At 60.5% G+C, this 22,235-nt stretch overlaps 1 protein-coding gene and 1 long non-coding RNA gene across 2 annotated transcripts; both read left to right on the top strand.

Moving 5' to 3' along the window:
- The first annotated feature begins 812 nt into the window (after positions 1-812).
- On the top strand, positions 813-11,010 carry LOC142076267 (scavenger receptor cysteine-rich type 1 protein M130-like). Its single transcript, XM_075138633.1, has 7 exons — positions 813-1,143; positions 1,387-1,403; positions 3,585-3,888; positions 6,328-6,642; positions 8,821-9,135; positions 9,687-10,013; positions 10,964-11,010. Exons 1-7 carry the CDS (start codon positions 813-815, stop codon positions 11,008-11,010), a joined length of 1,656 nt encoding a protein of 551 aa, XP_074994734.1.
- A 2,569-nt stretch (positions 11,011-13,579) lies between these two features.
- LOC142076254 (uncharacterized) lies at positions 13,580-14,433 on the top strand. Its single transcript, XR_012671134.1, has 3 exons — positions 13,580-13,611; positions 14,031-14,114; positions 14,311-14,433. It is a non-coding gene; the product is annotated as an uncharacterized LOC142076254 (long non-coding RNA).
- The last annotated feature ends 7,802 nt before the right edge of the window (positions 14,434-22,235 follow it).

Below are 22,235 nucleotides of genomic sequence, written 5' to 3' on the forward strand. Positions count from 1 at the left end.
GGGAGAGAGAATCTCCTTTTCCAGGGCTCCGGCGTTTCGGGCAGCCTGTGCCGGGCTGGATTCATAGACGCTCGTAGACACCCTTTTGGGACCCTCTCTTCCCCAGCCGGTGGTGGCCTCTGGTGCCGGTGGTGGCGCAGCTGGTGATGGCAGCACCCAGAGATGCCCAGGGCACTGTCAACCTCTGGGGTGCCCCGGAGGGTCTGTGTGCTGCTCCCTGCCTCCCGGTTCCAGGGGAGCCCTGACCCCCTGAGGGCAGTTTGTGCCCCGAAGAGAGAAGGGGACGGGGACATCTGCGTCGAGAGACATCCTTCCTGGGGGGCCCGGCCCAGCGCAGGGGCTGGGCTGACAGCAGGGGCAAGGAGGGGCTGTGGGTGGGGAGATCATTGGAATCGTCTCGGTGAGAGCTCGGAAAGCCCTGGGGGTGGGGGTGGGTTTGGATGGTGCGGGGGCAAGTGGTTTGCATGGGAAGCCGGCCTGGGTACACGGGGCTGTTCAGGGGAAGAGGGGTGGGCTGGGGAAGAGCGGGTGCCCTGTGCAGGGCTGGGCACAGTGTGGAGGTGTGCATGGGCAGGGGGTAGGTGGCCGTTGGGGTGGGCAAAGGTGCCTTGTGTGGTGGGATGGCGAATGACCCAGCAGGGCCAGAACTGCACACCCCCAGCCTTGCGCAGCGTGTGGGGATAGAAGGGACCCCCGTACTGCACTGGGGACAGCCTGGAGGGGAGAGGGCCCCCACCCTGGTATCTCGGACATGGCCAGGGCGTTCCCCCAGACCTGCAGAGCTGGGCCTTGGCACTCTCCTGACTGGTCCCATGTTGGTGTTTGAAGGGGCTGCAGAGGTGAGGCTGGTGGATGGCGGCAGGCGCTGTGCTGGGAGAGTGGAGGTGAAACACAGGGGCGAGTGGTGGACCTTGTGTGGTGACTACTGGAGCATGAACGATGCGGCAGTGGTTTGTAAGCAGCTGGGCTGTGGGTCTGCTGTTGGAGCTCCTCAGTACGGACACTTTGGGCAAGGATCTGGCCCCATTTGGATGGATGATGTTGGCTGTAATGGCACCGAATCTGCCCTGTCTGACTGCCCACATAGAGGATGGGGTGAACATAACTGTGATCATAGACATGATGCTGGAGTGACGTGTTCAGGTAAGAGAACAACCTGTTCCTCACCTTTGGGGATGTGACGGGGGAAGGGACCTTGGCTGTGCCCTCAGGGAGCAACAAATGAGCACTGGAACATTGCCCAATGTGGCCGGGCACACGGCCGAGCTGGGGCTGTCATTGCTGGTGTTCCCAGTCCCTGGGAAAGCCCAGAGGGAGCCCACCCCAGGGTGAACTAACCCTGCCACAGTGTCTCAGCCCCTCTTCAGTCAGTGTCTTGGGCTGCAGATGGATCCTCCATCCCTGCTCCGGGGTGTCCACTGATCTCCACTGATCTCTACCCATTCTGCCAGTTCCAGCCAACAATGCTGGGGGTCCCTGTGCTGGAGAAACCAGGGGGCACTTGCGTGGCACTCCACCCCTTGGAGAAATGGCATGAGATGCTGGTCCCCCTGGGTCATTCCCCTTCACAGGCATGAGTACCTCAGCTGAATCCAAAGGGCTTTTCAGAGGGCGTGAGCGCTGGGCCCTGGGAGAGGAACAGGGTGGCACAGAGCCCTTGGCTGCCTGTCCCCAGGGCTCGGCTGTGTGGTCCAGCACTGCGAGGCTTAGGAGCTTGGCAGCTGCTTGACTCTGGCTGCTCCCTTCTGCATCACCACGTGCCCAGGCTGGTCCTGGGACATCCCTGGGGCTGTGACAGCCCCGCGGGGACACGGCCCCATGCAGGCAGCGCTGACCTGCTGCCCAACCTCTCCTGCCTTCCCATGGTTCCCCACAAAACAGAGGTTTTGGCGGCACTTACTGACTCTCATCTGTGCCTGCTGTTACCCTCTGAGCCCGTGTGAGCCGAGGGGGCATGCAGGTCTCCTGCCCCTCTGCCTGGCCGTTGGCTTGGGACCTGTGCACCTCCAGGCAGAGCACTGTGTGCCTGGCTGAGGACGTGCCCTCCGAGCAGGCATCGGAGAGGTCTGGACAGGCACCAGCCATGGGAACAGCTGCACCATTTCTGTGCTCTGTGACATCTGCCCCTAACAGGAACCTCCCAACACCCGGAACAGCCCTGGGAGCAGGGTGCATTTCTGGCTGCATCAAGGTGATGGTCCTGCCTGGTCCCAAGCTCTGCAGAGGCTGAGCAGGCTGCAGCAGTCATTACCATCTGGGCCAGTTCTCCCAGACCTGAACTGCGCACCCCACTGCAGTGCTGGGGGGACCATGCCGGGCAGCACAGGGCACCTTGTGCCGCAGCAGATTGTCTGAGCGGTGCCTGGTGCTGTGACAGACACAGACCCTCTAGTGCTGTGATGGTGTAGAGAAGGGGTGCTGGGGGGCCTGGACGTGTCTGTGTCACCAACACTCCCCCAACAGCTTCCTCTGGGATGTGCAATGGGGGCGATTGGGTCACGGCTTGCTTGGAGGTGATGCAGGATGTGGTCATGTATCTGTCAGAGGGCTCTGGGAACTCCCAGTTGTTTTGGTTTCTCCAGGATTTGTCCGGCTGGTAGAAGGGAAGAACCGCTGTTCAGGACGTGTGGAGGTCCATGACGGGGACCAGTGGAAAACTGTCTGTGACTCCCACTTTGGTGCCAAAGCTGCTGGTGTGGTCTGCAGGGAGTTGCAGTGCGGTGTGGCCCTGCCTGTGGCTGGGCCAGCTCCCTTTGAAGAAGGGGTGGGTCCCATCTGGGCCGGAGAGCTGCAGTGTGTGGGGAATGAATCCCTCCTCGCCTCCTGCCCCAGGGGGTCCCCCAGGGACCAGCCCTGCACCCGCATGAACAGCGCGGTTGTCACCTGCACAAGTAAGGACTCAGGGTGGGGTGCTGAACACCGGGGTGAGCTCCAGCTTGGGGGGGGGGCAGGCTGTGCCTGTGGAGACAAGGGAACTGGGGGGTGTGTTCCCACAGGCTGGCAGAGAGGTGACCTTCTGGGGGATCCCAGACAAGGGTAGGGCTGGGCTGATGCCCAAGGACAAGGAGGGGCCATGGGTTGGGAGGGCTCACTGGGACCATCATGTTGCACCCCAGGGGACACAGAAAGGCCTGAGGGTGGAGGATGTCCTGGCAGATGCCCAGGGAAGGCTGTGGTCCATGGGAGCTTGGGGCCCTGGGCAGAAGCAGCAGTGTGTGCTTGGGGGAGTCCTGGTGGGGGCAGGTCTCTTCTCGGGGTGCTGGCTGGGGAGGAGCGGGTGCCCTGGGTGGGCATGGGCTGGGGGCAGGTTGCAGGGGGCCGTTAGGGTGGAAGGAAGGCTGGGGTGCCAAAGTCTGTGGGGCCACGAATGAGCCAGCAGGGCTGGAGCTGGGTATCCCCAGCCTTGCACAGCCCATGGAGATAGAAAGGACCCTGCACTACCCCGGGGACAGCCTGGAGGGGAGTGGGCTCCCACCCTGGCACCTCTGACTCCACCCGGGCAGGGGTTCCCCCAGACCCACAGTGCTGGGGGGCTCAGCGCTGTCCTGACTGGTCCTGTGTCAGTGTTTGAAGGTGCTGTGGAGGTGAGGCTGGTGGATGGCGGCAGGCGCTGTGCTGGGAGAGTGGAGGTGAAACAACAGGGCCAGTGGGGGACCGTGTGTGGTCACTACTGGAGCATGAACGATGCGGCAGTGGTTTGTAAGCAGCTGGGCTGTGGGTCTGCTGTTGGAGCTCCTCAGTACGGACACTTTGGGCAAGGATCTGGCCCCATTTGGATGGATGATGTTGGCTGTAATGGCACCGAATCTGCCCTGTCTGACTGCCCACACAGCAGATGGGGTGAAAATGACTGCAGTCATGCTCGTGATGCTGGAGCCATGTGTTCAGGTAAGAGAACGACCTGTTCCTCACCTTTGGGGATGTGACGGGGGAAGGGACCTTGGCTGTGCCCTCAGGGAGCAACAAATGAGCACCGGAACATTGCCCAATGTGGCCGGGCACACGGCCGAGCTGGGGCTGTCATCGCTGGTGTTCCCAGTCCCTGGGAAAGCCCAGAGGGAGCCCACCCCAGGGTGAACTAACCCTGCCACAGTGTGTCAGCCCCTCTTCAGTCCGTGTCTTGGGCTGCAGATGGATCCTCCATCCCTGCCCCGGGGTGTCCACTGATCTCCACTGATCTCTACCCATTCTGCCAGTTCCAGCCAACAATGCTGGGGGTCCCTGTGCTGGAGAAACCAGGGGGCACTTGCGTGGCACTCCACCCCTTGGAGAAATGGCATGAGATGCTGGTCCCCCTGGGTCATTCCCCTTCACAGGCATGAGTACCTCAGCTGAATCCAAAGGGCTTTTCAGAGGGCGTGAGCGCTAGGCCCTGGGAGAGGAACAGGGTGGCACAGAGCCCTTGGCTGCCTGTCCCCAGGGCTCGGCTGTGTGGTCCAGCACTGCGAGGCTTAGGAGCTTGGCAGCTGCTTGACTCTGGCTGCTCCCTTCTGCATCACCACGTGCCCAGGCTGGTCCTGGGACATCCCTGGGGCTGTGACAGTCCCACGGGGACACGGCCCCATGCAGGCAGCGCTGACCTGCTGCCCAACCTCTCCTGCCTTCCCATGGCTCCCCACACTGCCCCATGAAAGAGAGGCTTTGGCAGCACTTACTGACTCTCATCTGTGCCTGCTGTTACTCTCTGAGCCAGTGCGAGCCAAGGGGGCATGCAGGTCTCCTGCCCCTCTGCCTGGCCGTTGGCTTGGGACCTGTGCACCTCCAGGCAGAGCACTGTGTGCCTGGCTGAGGACGTGCCCTCCGAGCAGGCATCGGAGAGGTCTGGGCAGGCACCAGCCATGGGAACAGCTGCACCATTTCTGTGCTCTGTGACATCTGCCCCTAACAGGAACCTCCCAACACCCGGAACAGCCCTGGGAGCAGGGTGCATTTCTGGCTGCATCAGGGTGATGGTCCTGCCTGGTCCCAAGCTCTGCAGAGGCTGAGCAGGCTGCAGCAGGCATTACCATCTGGGCCAGTTCTCCCAGACCTGAACTGCGCACCCCACTGCAGTGCTGGGGGGACCACGCCGGGCAGCACAGGGCACCTTGTGCCGCAGCAGATTGTCTGAGCGGTGCCTGGTGCTGTGACAGACACAGACCCTCTAGTGCTGTGATGGTGTAGAGAAGGGGTGCTGGGGGCCTGGACGTGTTTGTGTCACCAACACTCCCCCAACAGCTTCCTCTGGGATGTGCAATGGGGGCGATTGGGTCACGGCTTGCTTGGAGGTGATGCAGGATGTGGTCTTGAATCTGTCAGAGGGCTCTGGGAACTCCCAGTTGTTTTGGTTTTTTCCAGGATTTGTGCGGCTGGTGGAAGGGAAGAGCCGCTGCTCAGGACGTGTGGAGGTCCATGACGGGGACCAGTGGAAAACTGTCTGTGATTCCCACTTTGGCCCCAAAGCTGCTGGTGTGGTCTGCAGGGAGTTGCAGTGCGGTGTGGCCCTGCCTGTGGCTGGGCCAGCTCCCTTTGAAGAAGGGGTGGGTCCCATCTGGGCCGGAGAGCTGCAGTGTGTGGGGAATGAATCCCTCCTCGCCTCCTGCCCCAGGGGGTCCCCCAGGGACCAGCCCTGCACCCACATGAACAGCGCCGTTGTCACCTGCACACGTAAGGACTCAGGGTGGGGTGCTGAACACTGGGGTGAGCTCCAGCTTGAGGGGGGGCAGGCTGTGCCTGTGGAGACAAGGGAACTGGGGGGTGTGTTCCCACAGGCTGGCAGAGAGGTGACCTTCTGGGGGATCCCAGACAAGGGCAGTGCTGGGCTGATGCCCAAGGATAAGGAGGGGCTATGGGCTGGGAGGGCTCACTGGGACCATCATGTTGCACCGCAGGGGACACAGAAAGGCCTGAGGGTGGAGGATGTCCTGGCAGATGCCCAGGGAAGGCTGTGGTCCAGGGGAGCTTGGGGCCCTGGGCAGAAGCAGCAGTGTGTGCATGGGGGAGTCCTGGTGGGGGCAGGTCTCTTCTCGGGGTGCTGGCTGGGGAGGAGCGGGTGCCCTGGGTGGGCATGGGCTGGGGGCAGGTTGCAGGGGGCCGTTAGGGTGGAAGGAAGGCTGGGGTGCCAAAGTCTGTGGGGCCACGAATGAGCCAGCAGGGCTGGAGCTGGGCATCCCCAGCCTTGCACAGCCCATGGAGATAGAAAGGACCCTGCACTACCCCGGGGACAGCCTGGAGGGGAGTGGGCTCCCACCCTGGCACCTCTGACTCCACCCGGGCAGGGGTTCCCCCAGACCCACAGTGCTGGGGGGCTCAGCGCTGTCCTGACTGGTCCTGTGTCAGTGTTTGAAGGTGCTGTGGAGGTGAGGCTGGTGGATGGCGGCAGGCGCTGTGCTGGGAGAGTGGAGGTGAAACAACAGGGCCAGTGGGGGACCGTGTGTGATGACGACTGGGACATGCACGATGCGGCAGTGGTTTGTAAGCAGCTGGGCTGTGGGTCTGCTGTTGGAGCTCCTCAGTACGGACACTTTGGGCAAGGATCTGGCCCCATTTGGATGGATGATGTTGGCTGTAATGGCACCGAATCTGCCCTGTCTGACTGCCCACACAGAGGATGGGGTGAAAATGACTGCGATCATGCTGAGGACGCTGGAGTGATGTGTTCAGGTAAGGTCAGAGCCTATTCCCCTTCTGTGGGGCTGGGACGGGCGAAGAGACCTGGCTTTGCCCTCAGGGAGCAACAAGTGGGCACCGGAGCATTGTTCAATGTGGCCGGTCGCACTGCCGAGCTGGGACTGTCATTGCTGGTGTCCCGGTCCCTCGGGAAAGCCCAGTGGGAACCTGCCCAAGGGTGCCCATACCCTGCCTGACCCTGCACTGGCTCAGATTAATCCCCCACCCTGCCCTGCATTGTCTGTTGATTCCCATCTTTCTCCTCCTATTCACCCAGGACCTGTCTGGCAGTGCCAAGGGCCAGGTCCCCCCATGCAGAGGCACCAAGAGTGACCCAGGTGGCCACCCACAGTACCGGGGAGGGGCGTGAGATGGCTAGCTACTTTGGGGTTGTGCTCCCTGGCAGACACAAGTCCCTTGGCTGAATCAAAGGGGTTGCTTGGAGAGGAGGAGCGCTTGGCCTGGTCTGAGGAGCGGGGTGGCATGTGGCACCTTTCCCAGGGTCACCCCATGAGAGCCTGCCCGTGGGGACATGGCCCCGTCCAGGAGGGCTGACCTGCTGCCCAGCCTCTCATGTCTGTCCCAGCCCCTGGCTGCCTTGCACTTTTGGGTTTGCCAGCATTTACTGGCACTCCCCTGTGCCTGCCCTTGCACTGGGAGCTTGTGTAAGCCCAGGGTTGCTCTCTGTCCACTCTCCTGCCCTCCGCCTGGCTGTTGTCCAGGGACATGAGCATCCAGCAGCGCACTCTGGCCATGGCTGAGGACCTTTTTGCTGGGCAGGTGCTGGAGCAGGGGCTGGCACAGACACCCACCGCAGGTACAACCTCACTCTACTTTTGCCCTGTGACATGTCCCATCTACCAGCAGTGCCCCACAGCCCAAGACCCCCCTGGGAACAGGGCACGTTTCTGGTGGCACCAAGAGGTTCCTCATGCCTGGCCCTGAGCTCCATGGGGCAGAGCAAGCTGCAGCAGGCAACAGCGCCTGGGCTCATTTCCCTGGAGCCCAAGTGCTCTGGGAGCTGCAGTGCCCAGGGACCAGTGCTGGGCAGCCCAAGGCCTGTGGGGCAGCAGCAGTTTGTCTGAGCAGTGCCTGTGGCAGTGGGTTTGGGAGAGAAGCAAGCCCACAAGTGCTGGGCTGATTTCTGAGGAGCGGCAGGCGGGCCCTGCTCTGTTTGTGCCATCAGCACCCCCTGAGAGCCGCTGGGGTGGTCGTGGGGCTTTTTGCCTTTGGCCACCTTGGACGTGGGTTGTGGTCAGGGGACTGCCAGAGGGCTGTGGGACCTCCCAGGGGTCTTTGGTTGCTCCGGGATCTGGCTGGTTGGTCAGAGGGAATAGCCCCTGCTAAGTACATATAGTGATCCATGACGGGGACCCTTGGAAAACTGTCTGTGACTCACACCTTGGTCCCAAAGGTGCCACCATGGTCTGCAGCGTCTGCTGTGTGTCTGCAATAGACACATGACCTTGAGTGCTGTGATGGTGTAGAGAAGGGGTGCTGGGGGTCTGGACGTGTTTACGTCACCAACAGTCCCCCAACAGCTTCCTCTGGGATGCGCAATGGGTAATTTGGTCACAGCTTGCTTTGAGGTGATGTGGGAAAGTGGGCATTTAACTGCCAGAGAGCTCTCAGTTGGTTTGGTTTTTCCAGGATTTTTCCAGCTGGTGGAAGGGAAGAACCGCTGCTCAGGACGTGTGGAGGTCCATGACGGGGACCAGTGGAAAACTGTCTGTGATTCCCACTTTGGTGCCAAAGCTGCTGGTGTGGTCTGCAGGGAGTTGCAGTGCGGTGTGGCCCTGCCTGTGGCTGGGCCAGCTCCCTTTGAAGAAGGGGTGGGTCCCATCTGGGCCGGAGAGCTGCAGTGTGTGGGGAATGAATCCCTCCTCGCCTCCTGCCCCAGGGGGTCCCCCAGGGACCAGCCCTGCACCCGCATGAACAGCGCTGTTGTCACCTGCACACGTAAGGACTCAGGGTGGGGTGCTGAACCCCAGGGTGGGAAACAGAGCAAGGACCGTGCTGGGCCGGGTACGAGGACAGAAGGGTGATGGGTTGTCTGCAGCATGAAAAGAGGGCAGAAGGAGAAGAAAGGCATGCTGTCCCGCTGGCCGCTCCGCCAGCTACCGAGGGTACAAGAGCACCGGTCCACCCTCAGTTCTCCTCCTCTGTCCCCAGAGTACACAGGGTTCAGGCTGGTGAACGGCAGCACGGCGTGTGCGGGGAGAGTGGAGGTCCAGGTGTTGGGGACCTGGGGCACCCTCTGTGCCTCCCGCTGGCATCTCTCGGATGCCCACGTTCTCTGTCGTCAACTCAACTGCGGGTTTGCTGAGTCCATTCCTGGAGGAGGGCATTTTGGGAGAGGAACCGGACCTGTCTGGAGAGACTCATTCCACTGTGACGGGACTGAAGCCCACCTGGGACAGTGCCCAGTGATCACCCTGGGGGCCTCACCCTGCTCCCATGGGAACAACGCCGCTGTCCTTTGCTCAGGTGAGTGCCGGGAAAATGCTGCATTAACTCCATTTACTCCATGGCCACCCAAAGCAGGGCTCCCAGAGCAGCCCCAGGCTGAATTTCTCCCTGGAGAAACCCTTGCTTCCCCAGGAGCCTTCTGGAGGGCTTTGCCTGCTCAGACTGACTGCTCTACTGGGGGAGAGCTGAGGGCTGAACGGAAGCAGGCATCTGCCCCCAGGGCAGCGCCACTGCCAGGCCTGGCCTCCTGGCTTTTCCTACTGTGGGATGAATCCAGGTCGGGGCTGCGGGGCTCTGCTCCACCCTCTGGCTGCAGACAACCACATCCCACCTCCACAGAGCGCCCTGCAGAGCTTCATCCCACCACCCAGGCAGGAGCTCCTGGGTGCCCCCAGCAGCAGCAGAGCTGGGTGTGAGCTGCAGAGCGGGCCCATGCTTTGCCCTCACTTCTCGTCAGCCCAAGGCTCAATCTTGCCCTGTTTGGTCGGAGAATTCCCCCTCCTCCTGCTCCTGAAGGGTGCCGTGCTCCCCAGTGCCGCCAATGGCCGTGGCATCTCTGCTCTCCGCAGGGTCAGCCGGCTTTGCATCCCTGCGGCTGGTGGGTGGAGGGAGCCGGTGCGATGGGCGAGTGGAGATCTTCCAGCACGGGACTTGGGGCAGAGTCCTGGATGACCAGTGGGATGTGCAGGAGGCCAACGTGGTGTGCCGGCAGCTGCAGTGCGGACAGGCAGAGACAGCCTACAACCCCCCAAAGCCTGAGCGAGGGACGGGCCCCGTAGGGCTGCGAGGGGTCCGGTGCGCAGGGCATGAGACCAACCTGAGCCTCTGCAACACCTCCCTGCCCGAGAGTGCGCTGGCAGCAGGGGTTGCGGAGGACGTGGGAGTCATTTGCCGGGGTGAGCGGCACTGCCCGGGCCCCCCAGATGATGGGGTGGGTGGGCAGCCAGCCCCTGGCAGCAACTGGGGTTTCTCCCCACTGCAGGGAGCCGGCAGGTCCGGCTGGTGAACGGGGCCGGGCGCTGCGCCGGGAGAGTGGAGATCTACTACCAGGGCAGCTGGGGGACTGTCTGCGATGATGGCTGGGACCTCTCTGATGCTGCCGTCGTTTGCCAGCAGCTGGGCTGTGGAGGGGCGGTGGAGGCGGCCGGCTCCGCTCGGTTCGGGGAAGGCTCTGGGCAGATCTGGATGGGTGCCGTGAATTGCTCCGGGGCCGAAGCTGCTCTCTGGGACTGCCCTGCCGGGCCCTGGGGGCAGCACGACTGTGGGCACAAAGAGGACGCGGGAGTCATCTGCTCAGGTCTGTGCTGGGTGGTGTGGTGGGAGCCTGGTTCCCGGGGAGGCCAGGACGTGGGGAGAGCCGCGCATGGCCAAGGCTGTCCCTGGCTGCCTCTAAGCTCCTGCCCGAGCCTGTCCTGCGGACCCTCAGTCCCCCTCAGGGACCTCCCTCTGCCCCTGGGTGCAAGGGGGATGTGCTGGCCGTGCCCCTGCCTGGCTGAGGGCCCGGCGAGTGCAGAGGCGTCCCCTCTCCCACAGCCCCAGACCAGCCTCTTCCCCCTTGCTGCCTTTCCTCCCAGAGTTCATGGCCCTCAGGCTGGAGAACAGCGATGGCTGCTCCGGGCGCCTGCAGGTTTTCTACAACGGGACGTGGGGGAGCATTTGCTCCAACTTGATGACTCCCGATACGGTGTCGCTGGCATGCAAGGAGCTGGGTTGCGGGGACGGAGGATCCCTGGAAACACGCCTGCCCTATGGCAGGGTGTCTGGCCCTGCGTGGCTGGATAATGTGCAGTGTGGGGAGAAAACCAGCTCCTTCTGGCAGTGTCCCTCCACTCCCTGGCACCCGCAGTCATGCGAAGACCTGCGAGACGAGATCCACATCACCTGCAAAGGTAACTCTGAGCCACTCGGGCACCAGTGTCACCCCAGCTCCTGCTCCCCGCTGCCACAAAGGCAGAGAAAGAGCTTGGAGGGGCTTTTCCTTTCCATGTCACCCCGGTGGCACAAATGTGACCACAGCCACACACATCCAGCAGCAGTTGCCACCCAGGTTGCCAGCAGCGCCTGGCGGAGGCAGAGGCATCCCCAGGTGAGGTCTCAGAAGAGACCAGACAGGGCTCAGAAGAGCCTCCCCTCCACAGACACACTACTGCTGCTCTGTGAACCAGGGACCTTTAGGGGCTGAGCAATCAGGGTCCCCCCAGGCCTGCGCATGCCCGCTGAATGACCGGGGTTCAGTTGCTGCCGTGACAAAGATGGTACGGGGAGGCACAAGCAGAGCTCAGCCTCGCTCTCTTCTGCACCATCCCCCAACCAGCCCCTTCACTACAGTGTTTCTCTCTTCAGGGGGACGCCCAGAAAGGTCCCCGGCCCCATTGGCCCCGTGCCCCAACTCCACGAGCTGCACAGGTATTGAGCTGCTCCTCTGTGCACCCTTCTTGTCTGGCAGGGCTCTGCGGGCTGTCTCAGTGCCTTGGGAGGTCTTTGCTTTCTCCAGACAGGGAGAAGATTCGTGCCGTGGGAGGCGAGGATGGGTGCTCAGGCAGAGTGGAGGTCTGGCACCGTGGCTCCTGGGGGACGGTGTGCGACGACTCCTGGGACATGCGGGATGCCGAGGTGGCGTGCAGGCAGCTGGGCTGTGGCCCCGCGCTGTCTGCCCTGAAGGAGGCTGCATTTGGGATGGGGCAAGGCCCCATCTGGCTGGAGCAGGTGGAGTGCCAGGGGACGGAGCCGTCCCTGCAGGACTGCTGGGCCCGGCCCGGGGATGGCGGTGCTTGCCGGCATAAGGAAGACGCGGCCGTACGCTGCTCAGGTGAGCGGCAGGGCTGGGACCCCTTGCTCGGGTATTTGGCAGGGAGCTGGGGAAGGCCTTTCGCCCGCTTGGTCCTGGCATGGCCCCTGACCTGCCAAGAGCACGAAGGTTCCTGCAGAGTGCAGGAGCCTGGTGCCAGGTGGGGAGCAGCCGTGGTGGGACTGGGTGTCCTCCGGCCACTGCCCATGGGGCCCTGCAGCCCCAGGGCTATGCCCTGGGCTGCCTGTGCCATCCTGCCTGCTGCCCAGAGCAGCGGCGCTGGACCCTGTCCCGGCCTCCCTTTCTAGCACTACCGGAGGGGCAATTTGGGTGGGATGTGCCAGGGACATCTACAGACACACACACAGTGTGTTGGGGAGGAGGCTCCCCGGTACCCACACCCCCACCCTCTCAGCCCAGCTCTCCTTTTCCTCCTCTGCAGCTACACCCAGGACAACAGCATCCCCACCCCAAGCAGGTAATTTGTCCTCCCGCTGGGACTGGGTATCCCCGGGGCCAGGCTGTGCCCCACAGCTGGATGGAAGGGGCTCCTTGCTGGGGTGTGAAACTCCCAGGAGGAGGCACTGGGGTGGTGGGGGGGGTTGGGGAGGGTTTTAGTTTGCTCAGCAGGGTGGAAGCTTCCCCATCACTCAGCCCTGGGGCTCTGCACCCCCTGCTGCCGTGTGTGATGGGAGTCAGGAGTGGGGCTGCCCCCAGCTCTCCAGGCCTGGTGCTGCCCCTTCCATGTTCTCGCCCATGCAGATCCCACCCGGGGCCGTTTGAGCAGCAGCGGGAGAGTCTCAGTGCCCGTCATCATCTGCATCATCCTGGGGGCCCTCCTCTGCCTGCTCCTGGCCTTCCTGGCCGGGCAAGTGCTCCGTGCCAGGGCTGGGCGCAGAGGTGGGTCCTTCCACAGCGGTGCCAGGGGGAGAAGCCTGCTGGAAGGGCTGTGGGGTGCTGCGGGCTGTCAGGCACAGGCAGGGCTGGGGGGATGAGGCTGTGTGCTGCCATCTGCCTCAGGCACCACCCCACTGACTGCCTGGCTGTGGGGCACGAGCAGCAAGGGGTGGAGAGAGTCCGGAGGCGGGGGGAGCTCGCGATGGGGCGAGCAGGGAAATGGCAGAGTGGGGATGGCCAAGGCTGGCAGCGCTCTGGGTAGTGCTGGAGGGGGCTCTGGGGCAAGGGAGAGAACAGGAGGAGCGTGAGGCAGTAGGGTCCATCTCCGTGGTGTCAGGCCCCCAGGCTGTCCCTCTGCCCAGCCCTGCCCACCACCCGGCAGGACAGGGGCCCTGCTATAGACCCGTGGGGCAGATAGGGGGCAGCTCCAGGTGGAGAGGAGACATGGGAGCTGCTCCGGGGTCAGACAAGGGAGGCAGGACCCAGGGGCCAGAGGGGCATGAGCGCTGTCTCCGAAAGGATGATGCAAGGGTGACGCTGCCCCAGATAATCTCCACAGCAACGTTGCCCTCACTGGGGATGTGCCTGGACAGCACATTTGGGCTGTGCTGTCGGATCAGTCCTGGGCTGGCCAAAGGAACAGGTTTGGGGGAGCACAGTGGGGTCCCATCCCCCTCTGCCTTTCCCTGGGCCAGCCCTGTCTCTGTCCACAGGCTCCAGGAGAGCTCAGGAGCTCTTCCCCGAGGCCGTGTATGAGGAGATCAGTTACAGCCCAGCGTGGGAGAAGCAGGAAAGGTTTGGTCGCTCAGGTGGGTAGGGGTCCTCCCCAAGCGGGAGGCACATCTGCAGGACCCTTTCCCCTGGCCCCAACCAGAGCTGATCCCCTGAAGCCCCCCAGCCCATGGTTCCTGCAGCGCTGGGGCCATGTGGTCTGTGGGGAGAGCATTGAGGTCCTGGGCCCGGGAGAGGAGCTTCCCCCAACCAGCTGGACAGCCCCTCTCTTCCTGCCCCTGCACCCAATGTGGCACCCGAGGAGTGAGGGAAGGGGCTGTCCTAGGGCAGCTCTGGGAGCAGCTTTGAGACAGTGTTTGTCCCAGGGGAGCAGGGTCAATTCCCAGCCTTCCTCCCCATGCAGCCCCAGCTCTGTGGGTCCCCCTTCCCCCGCAGTGCTGACCATGCGGCAGGGCAGTGGGGCTCACTCCCTGACCCCCGCTGTGCATCTCTCCAGACTCCTATTCAGAGGAATCCCCGAGCCAGCTGCAGCCCTACCCTGGGAACACCGAGGAGGAGGATGGTCTGGGATCAGCACCAGGTAACGGAGGCAGGAAGGGGTTGATCTCCCTGCAGACATGTGATAGACAGGAGTGTCACTGAGCGTCACCGTCAGAGATGGGGAGGACATGGTGCTGCCAACAGCAGTGTCTCAGCCCTCTGTCCCTGCTCGTCCTCCCCTCCTCTGCTCTGCAGGACCTATCTTCTCACTGTCACCAGCTCCCCTCTCCTTTCAGATGTTCTTGTCCTGCCCGGAGGTGACCCAGCAGATGGCTATGATGATGCCAGGGAGGTTTCTGACCCTGGCGATGATGCTGCCCCTGGGCAGGGAGCTTGGGAAATGCCCAGGGCACCAGAGGAGGGAGCAGGGCCCCAGGATGCACTGGGAGGTGAGAGGGAAAGAGAGCGCTGGTGGTTCCTGGGGTGCCGTCCCTGGTGCCACCCAAGTCTCTACTGTACTGACACCCAAACCCCCTGGGAAGGGGGAAGCTGAGCCAGGAGTTTTCCTTGGAGGGACTGGGCGTGGGAGAAGGAGCTGAATGTGGTGAGGAGCAGGGAGGAAGGTGATGTACAGACCCCATGGGACGAACTGCAATGTCCTGCCTTGCTGCTTGCAGGGGGTAGCCTGTGCTCCTGGAGAAGTGATGGGGTCCCTGGAGCTGAAGGAGACACCTCATCCCTGACCCTGGGGAGCATGGGCTATGACGATGCTGAAGAGGTGTCTCTGGCACATCCCCGTGAGGACACAAAGGCTGTGACACCAGAGCTTGCTACGCAACCGTCCCTGAGCCCCAGGCCAGCAGAGCCCATCTGTGCTGTGCCGCTGGGTGCCGCCAGGAGGGAGGAGAGGTCTGTGCAGCTGGGAGAGCTGTGAGCTGTGAAACATCTCCCTGTGCCATGGGCAGCAGAAACCGCCTGGCGTTTCCTCTATCTTTATTCCCATTTTTACACGGTGCATCCATATTTGTTCCTATGAAAAGTCTGTGAGGGCTTTGACCCAGAGCTGGTGCTCGCGGGCCCAGGTGTCGGGTTGTCTCCCTGAGTCTGATCAGGGGGCGCAGAGAAAAAGGACACGGTGGTAGGGAAGGGGCGCGTCTCAGGGACAGCAGGTTTGGGGTCAGGCTGTGGGGCTGCGAGAGCCCATGGTCCCTGGGGAATAATCCTGCTGACAGAGGCATTTCCATCCTGCTGCCCACAGCCAGTTTCTAGTCCAAGTGTCTCTCTGATGGTCCCGTGATGCACTCCAGCGGGAGCACCCATTTCCTCACCCTTGGCTTTCCAGATCCTCTTTCCCCCAGGCCCTGTCCGGGCCATGCTGGTCCCACAGTGCAGAGGCCATAACAGAGCTGCCGTGTCAGGGTAAGCCCTGGGCTATGGCCCCACACAAGTGAGCCCGAAGGTGGCCGCAGTGCCCTGAACACCCCAGCCAACCCCAGGGGACATCACGGCCCATGGATTACCTCCCACAACAGTTAATCATAGAATCATAGAATCATAGAATCATACAGGTTGGAAAAGACCTCTAAGATCATCGTGTCCAACCGTCAACCCAACACCACCATGCCCTCTACACCATGTCCCTAAGGGCCTCATCTACACGTCTTTTAAATACCTCCAGGGATGGTGACTCCACCACTTCCCTGGGCAGCCTGTTCCAAGGCCTGACCACTCTTTCAGTTAAGAAATTTCTCCTAATGTTCAATCTAAACCTCCCTTGGTGCAATTTGAGGTCATTTCCTCTTGTCCTATCGCTAGTTACTTGTCAGAAGAGACCAACCCCCACATCGCTACAACCTCCTTTCAGGTAGTTGTAGAGCGCCATGAGGTCTCCCCTCAGCCTCCTCTTCTCCAGACTGAACAACCCCAGTTCCCTCAGCCACTCCTCATCAGACTTGTGCTCCAGGCCCTTCACCAGCTTCGTTGCCCTCCTCTGGACACGCTCCAGCACCTCCATGTCCTTCTTGTGGTGAGGGGCCCAAAACTGAACCCAGGATTCGAGGTGCGGCCTCACCAGTGCCGAGTACAGGGGCACGATCACCTCCCTAGTCCTGCTGGCCACACCAGTTCTGATACAGGCCAGGATGCCGTGGGCCTTCTTGGCCACCTGAGCACACTGCCGGCTCATGTTCAGCCGGCTGTCAATCAGCACCCGCAGGTCCTTTTCCTCTGGGCAGCTTTCCAGCCACTCTTCCCCAAGCCTGTAGCGTTGCCTGGGGTTGTTGTGGCCCAAGTGCAGGACCCGGCACTTGGCCTTGTTGAACCTCATACAGTTGGCCTCAGGTATCGACCCAGCCTGTCCAGGTCCCTCTGCAGAGTCTTCCTACCCTCCAGCAGATCAACACTCCCGCCCAACTTGGTGTCATCTGCAAACTTATAGAGGGAGCACTCGATCCCCTCGTCCAGATCGTTGATAAAGATATTGAACAGGACCAGTCCCAGTACTGAGCCCTGGGGAACACCGCTCGTGACCGGCCGCCAACTGGATTTAACTCCATTGACCACAGCTCTCTGGGCTCGGCCGTCCAGCCAGTTTTTTACCCAGCGAAGAGTGCACCTGTCTAGGCCGTGAGCCGCCAGCTTCTCTAGGAGAATGCTGCGGGAGACAGTGTCAAAGGCCTTACTGAAGTCCAGGGAGACCACATCCACAGCCTTTCCCTCATCCACTAGGCGGGTCACCTGCTCATAGAAGGAGATCAAGTTGGTCAAGCAGGACCTGCCTTCCATGAACCTGTGCTGCCTGGCCCTGATCCCCTGGTTGTCCCACACATGGCTCGTGAGTGCCCTCAAAAACAACCGCTCCATGATCTTCCCTGGCACCGAGGTCAGGCTGACCGGCCTGTAGTTCTCTGGATCCTCCTTCCGGCCCTTCTTGTAGATGGGCGTCACATTGGCGAGCCTCCAGTCGTCCGGGACCTCCCCAGTTAACCAGGACTGCTGGTTAATGATGGAGAGCGGCTCGGCAAGCTCCTCCGCCAGCTCCCTCAGTACCCTTGGGTGGATCCCATCTGGCCCCATAGACTTGTGAACGTCCAGGTGGCGTAGCAGGTCGTTAACTGCTTCCTCTTGAATTATGGGGGGTTCATCCTGCTTGCCATCCCTGTCTTCCAGCTCAGGGGGCTGAGTACCCTGAGGATAACTGCTCTGACTATTAAAGACTGAGGCAAAGAAGGCATCGAGTACCTCAGCCTTATCCTCGTCCTTGGTGGCAACGTTCCCCCCCACATCCAATAGAGGATGGAGATTCTCCTTGGCTCTCCTTTTGTCATTAATATACTTGTAAAAGCATTTTTTGTTGTCTCTCACGACAGTGGCCATGTTGAGTTCTAGCTGGGCTTTTGCCTTTCTAATTTCCTCTCTGCACGACCTAACGAGATCCCTGTACTCTTCTTGAGTTGCCTGCCCCTTCTTCCAAAGGTGGTAAACTCTCCTTTTTCCCTGAGTCCCAGCCAGAGCTCCCTGTTCAGCCAGGCCGGTCGTCTTCCCCGCCCGTTCTTCTTGCGGCACGTGGGACAGCCCGCTCCTGCGCCTTTAAGACTTCCTTCCTGAAGAACGTCCAGCCTTCCTGGACCCCTTTGCCCTTCAGGACTGCCTCCCAAGGGACCCTCTCGACCAGTGTCCTAGGCATGCCAAAGTCCGCCCTCCAGAAGTCCATGGTAGCGGTTTTGCTGGCCCCCCTCCTTACTTCACCAAGTATCGAGAATTCTACCATTTCATGGTCGCTAAGCCCAAGCCGGCCTCCGACCACCACATCTCCCACCAGTCCTTCTCTGTTTGTGAACAGCAGGTCAAGCGAGGCACCTCCCCTGGTAGGCTCGCTTACCAGCTGCGTCAGGAAGTTATCTTCCACACACTCCAGGAACCTCCTCGACTGTTTCCTCTCTGCCATGTGGTATTTCCAGCAGACGTCCGGAAAGTTGAAGTCCCCCACGAGAACAAGGGCTAGGGATTGGGAGACTTCTGCGAGCCTCTGGTAGAATATTTCGTCTGCCTCCTCGTCCTGGCTAGGTGGTCTATAACAGACTCCCAGCAGGACATCTGCCTTGTTGGCCTTCTCCTTCATCCTTACCCACAAGCAGTCGACCTCATTGTCACTACCATTGAGCTCTAGGCAGTCGAAGCACTCCCTAACACACAGGGCTACCCCACCGCCTCTCCTTCCTCGCCTGTCCCTTCTGAAGAACTTATAGCCATCCATTGCAGCACTCCAGTCGTGAGACTCATCCCACCGTGTTTCCGTGATGGCGACTAAGTCATAGCTACCCCGCTGCACAATGGCTTCCAGCTCCTCCTGTTTGCCGCCCATGCTGCGTGCATTGGTGTAGATGCACTTGAGCTGGGCTGCCGATTTCTCCCCCGACATTGGCATGCGGTCCCTAGGAGCTTCTCTAGTGAGCCTGGTTTTACCCCCTTCCCCCTTCGAATCTAGTTTAAAGCCCTCTCGATGAGCCCGGCCAACTCACACGCGAGAATCCTTTTCCCCCTGTGAGACAGCTGAACTCCGTCCGTCGCCAGCAGCCCCGGTGCTGTGTAAACCTCCCCGTGGTCAAAGAACCCAAAATTCTGCCGATGGCACCAGCCCCTGAGCCACGTGTTGATCCGATGAGTTTTCCTGTTCCTGTCAGTATTCCTCCCTGCCACCGAAGGGATCGAGGAAAACACCACCTGTGCTCCCGATCCTCCCACCAGTCGCCCCAGTGCCCTGAAGTCCCTTTTGATCCCTTCGGGACTTCTCCCTGCAACCTCCTCACTGCCAGCCTGTATAACCAGTAGCGGGTAGTGATCGGAGGCCTGCATGAGACTAGGGAGTTTCCTAGTAATGTCCTTCACCCGGGCCCTGGGGAGGCAGCAGACTTCCCTGTGGGATGGGTCTGGCCGGCAAATTGGGCCCTCCGTCCCCCTCAGAAGGGAATCACCTACGACAATTACCCTCCTTTTTTTCTTAGCGGAGGCAGTCGTAATGCGTGGGGCTGACTGCCTCGCCTCAGGCAACCCCCTGGATGGGCCTTCATCTGCGTCCTCGTTTGTCTGGCCCTCAAGTTCCAGGGCCCTGTATCTGTTGTGTAGGGGCAACTGGGAAGGTTGAGGTGAGGGAGGCCGGGCGGGGGTTCGCCTGGCGCCCCGAACAGGGACCTGTGTCCATTCCCCCCAGTCTCCTGGGTCCCCTCCCTCTGCCTGGTGGCAAGAGGGCAGGGGATCCTCCGCTTCTTGTGGAGCCTCCGTGTGCTGCCCTTGCCTCAGGGACGGCAGGGTGCGGCTCCACCAATCCATCTCCCTCTCACACTCCCTGATACTCCTTAACCTCTCCACTCCTCCTTCAGCTCTGCCACCAGGCTGAGCAGATCATCCACCTGGTCACAGCGCACACAGGCGTCGTCTCTGCTGCCCTCCTGTACCAGGGACAGGCTCAGGCACTCCCTGCAGCCGGAGACCGGGACAGATGTGTGTTTGCGTGGGGGCTCGGGCTGGGTCGCCACGTTTCTCCTGGCGATGGCTTTCGGCCGAGTGGATACCATGGCCAGGTCCTCTTCTGGGAGGGCGATGACCACGAGTTGAGCTAGCCTCTGGAGCCTGGAGGGGGGCTGCGCCCTGCCCGCTCGCCTTCCCCGCACGCCCTGCCGGCGCGAACTGCCGCCCAAACTGCCGCGCCACGCCCTGCTGACGCACCACGCCCTGTTTGCCCACCCTGTTCACTGAGCTCCGGGTCGCTCGCACATCCTCCGCGCTGCTCTTGTATCCAAGGGGGTTTGGCCGCCGTCCCGCCTGTCCCCGCCCGCGCTGAGTCAGAGCCGCCGCTCGTCAGGAGCTCGCTCCTCCGGCTCGGGGGAGGGGGGGTGCTGGGGCTCCCTCTCGCTCCCTGCGCTTTTGCCTTCGCGGTTTTTGCTGCGGTTTTGCCGCTTTAGGAAGGGTTCCCTGTCGCGATCCTCCGCTCCAGAGCCCTTCGCCTTGGTGGCGAAGTTGTAGTGAATGGGGCTACATCTGGCTGGTGACCGGTCACCAGCGGTGTTCCTCAGGGCTCAATTCTAAGGCCAGTTCTGTTCAATATTTTTATCAATGATCTGGATGCAGGAGTTGAATGCACCATTAGCAAGTTTGCTGATGATGTCAAACTGGGAGGTGCGTTGACTCTCTTGAGGGACAAGATGTCTTGCAGAGGGATCTAGATAGGTTGGAGCATTGGGCAATGATTAATGGGATGAAATTTAACAAGTCCAAATGCCGGATTCTGCACCTGAGACGGAATAACGCCAGGCAAAGTATAAATTGGGAAAGGAGTGGCTGGAGAGCAGCCCTGCAGGAAGGGATCTGGGGGTGCTGGTCGACAGCAGGCTCAACAGGAGTCAGCAGTGTGCCCTGGCAGCCCAGAGGGCAAACTGCACCCTGGGGTGCGTTAAACACAGTAGAACCAGCCAGTCAAGAGGTGATCCTACCGCTGTATTTAGTGCTGGTGCGGCCTCACCTTGAGCACTGTGTGCAGTTCTGGGCCCCACAATTTAAGAAGGATCTGAAGGTACCTGAATGCGTCCAGAAGAGGGCAACAAAGCTGGTGAAAGGGCTGGAAGGAATGTCCTATGAGGAGCGGCTGAGGACTCTGGGTCTGCCTAGTTTGGAGAAAAGGAGGCTGAGGGGCAACTTTACTTTTCTTTGCTTGCAAACAGAAGAATCCTTCTGTGCCTGTGCACAGCCAGTTCTCCAAGGAGAGCTGGTGGGAGATGGTGCAAAGGAGCTGTAACATTCAGCTGCAGACTTCAGTGGAGAAGTCTGATGTAAGGCAAAGTGATGTAAATCCCTGGTGGCCAATGACAGAAATGGTGGGGTCTGGGAGGTGAGGAGCAAGGTTGTCCATACAGTGTCAGACTCAAGAGACTGATTTTCCTAGCTGTCCAGACCTTCTGAGGAGACACTCTGGATCAATATCAATTGGAGAATGCCGCTATCACCTCTTCTCTAAACTGAAAAGTAATAAAATATAACCTTTAAAATAAAAAATGTTTTTTATTAGGTGCACTTTGAAATCTTCCTCTGTAACTACACTATGAAACGACTCCAATTAGCTGTACAAGCCTTGGAGACTTGAATAAAATTACAGGAAGAGACATGGCTTGTTAGGGCTTTCTGTATTTTAATGACCCCCACGTGGTATTTGGGGCTGTCCATGAACCACAGACACTGAGAGAAGACTGAACAAATTGCTCAAGAAGTCAAAGTGAGAAACAAAACTCAAAGTACCTTGAAGCATTAGTTGGCCCCACTGAGGACCATCACTGACAAAGCCTCCCCATGGACTCGTTAGAGCAGATAATTGGAGGCTGTGATTGCAGGTAGGCAAAGGCACTGAGCAGGTGGCTGTAACGCTGAGAAAACCCTTGGTTTCTTTTATGAAGCAGAAAGGCCAAGCCCTGACCCCAGACCCTGGGAAGGCAGATCCTGTCCCTCGTTAGACCAGGGTTCTTCCCGGGGCAGTGGGGTGTGAGGGTGAGGAATGCCAAGTGTAGAAAAACTGTGCAACCCTTCCCGGCCTCTCCAAGAAGGGGTGAAGAAGAAACAAAGTCCAGAGCCTCAAAATAAAGTTTCTCCTGGTAGGCTTTGGTGGCAGAGGCAGCTGCCATAGCCAAGGGGACAAAGACCTTGGTTCCCTTGGGCCTTTCAACCTTGCCAGAACCCGTGGCCATCTCTACTGCAGGCTGTCCTACACTGTCCATGCCTGCACCTCTTTCCCTTCAGGCTGCAAACACCCATCTTGCTTTCCCATCTAGCTCTCACCCTGGAATTTCTCTGCCTTCACTAATGTGTCTCCACCTTCGCTGGTTGTACCTTGAAATACAAAACCATGTGATGATCCAGACTCCCTCTGGGTGACCTCTTGCACCACAACATGACCCTTTGATTAACATTTCTTTTTCCTCACCTCCAGTCTGAACCTTCCAAGCTGCAATCTGTGGAGGTTTTCTTCTCTTCCCACTACAAAGAAAAGCTCCATCATCTCTGAAACCACCCTTCAAGCAGTTGCCGGCTACTCCTGTTGTGCCCTGAGCCTCCACTTCACCAGTCTAAAGAATTCCAGGATCCTCAGCCTCTCTACACAGGCTCCAAACTTCCTCCTGGCAGATCTCCTCTGGAGCCTCTACAGTTCCTCCCCATTCCTCCAGACCAGGGAGCCCCA

The sequence above is a fragment of the Calonectris borealis genome, unplaced genomic scaffold (genome assembly GCF_964195595.1).
Source record: "Calonectris borealis unplaced genomic scaffold, bCalBor7.hap1.2 HAP1_SCAFFOLD_40, whole genome shotgun sequence".
Classification (NCBI taxonomy): Eukaryota; Metazoa; Chordata; class Aves; order Procellariiformes; family Procellariidae; genus Calonectris; species Calonectris borealis.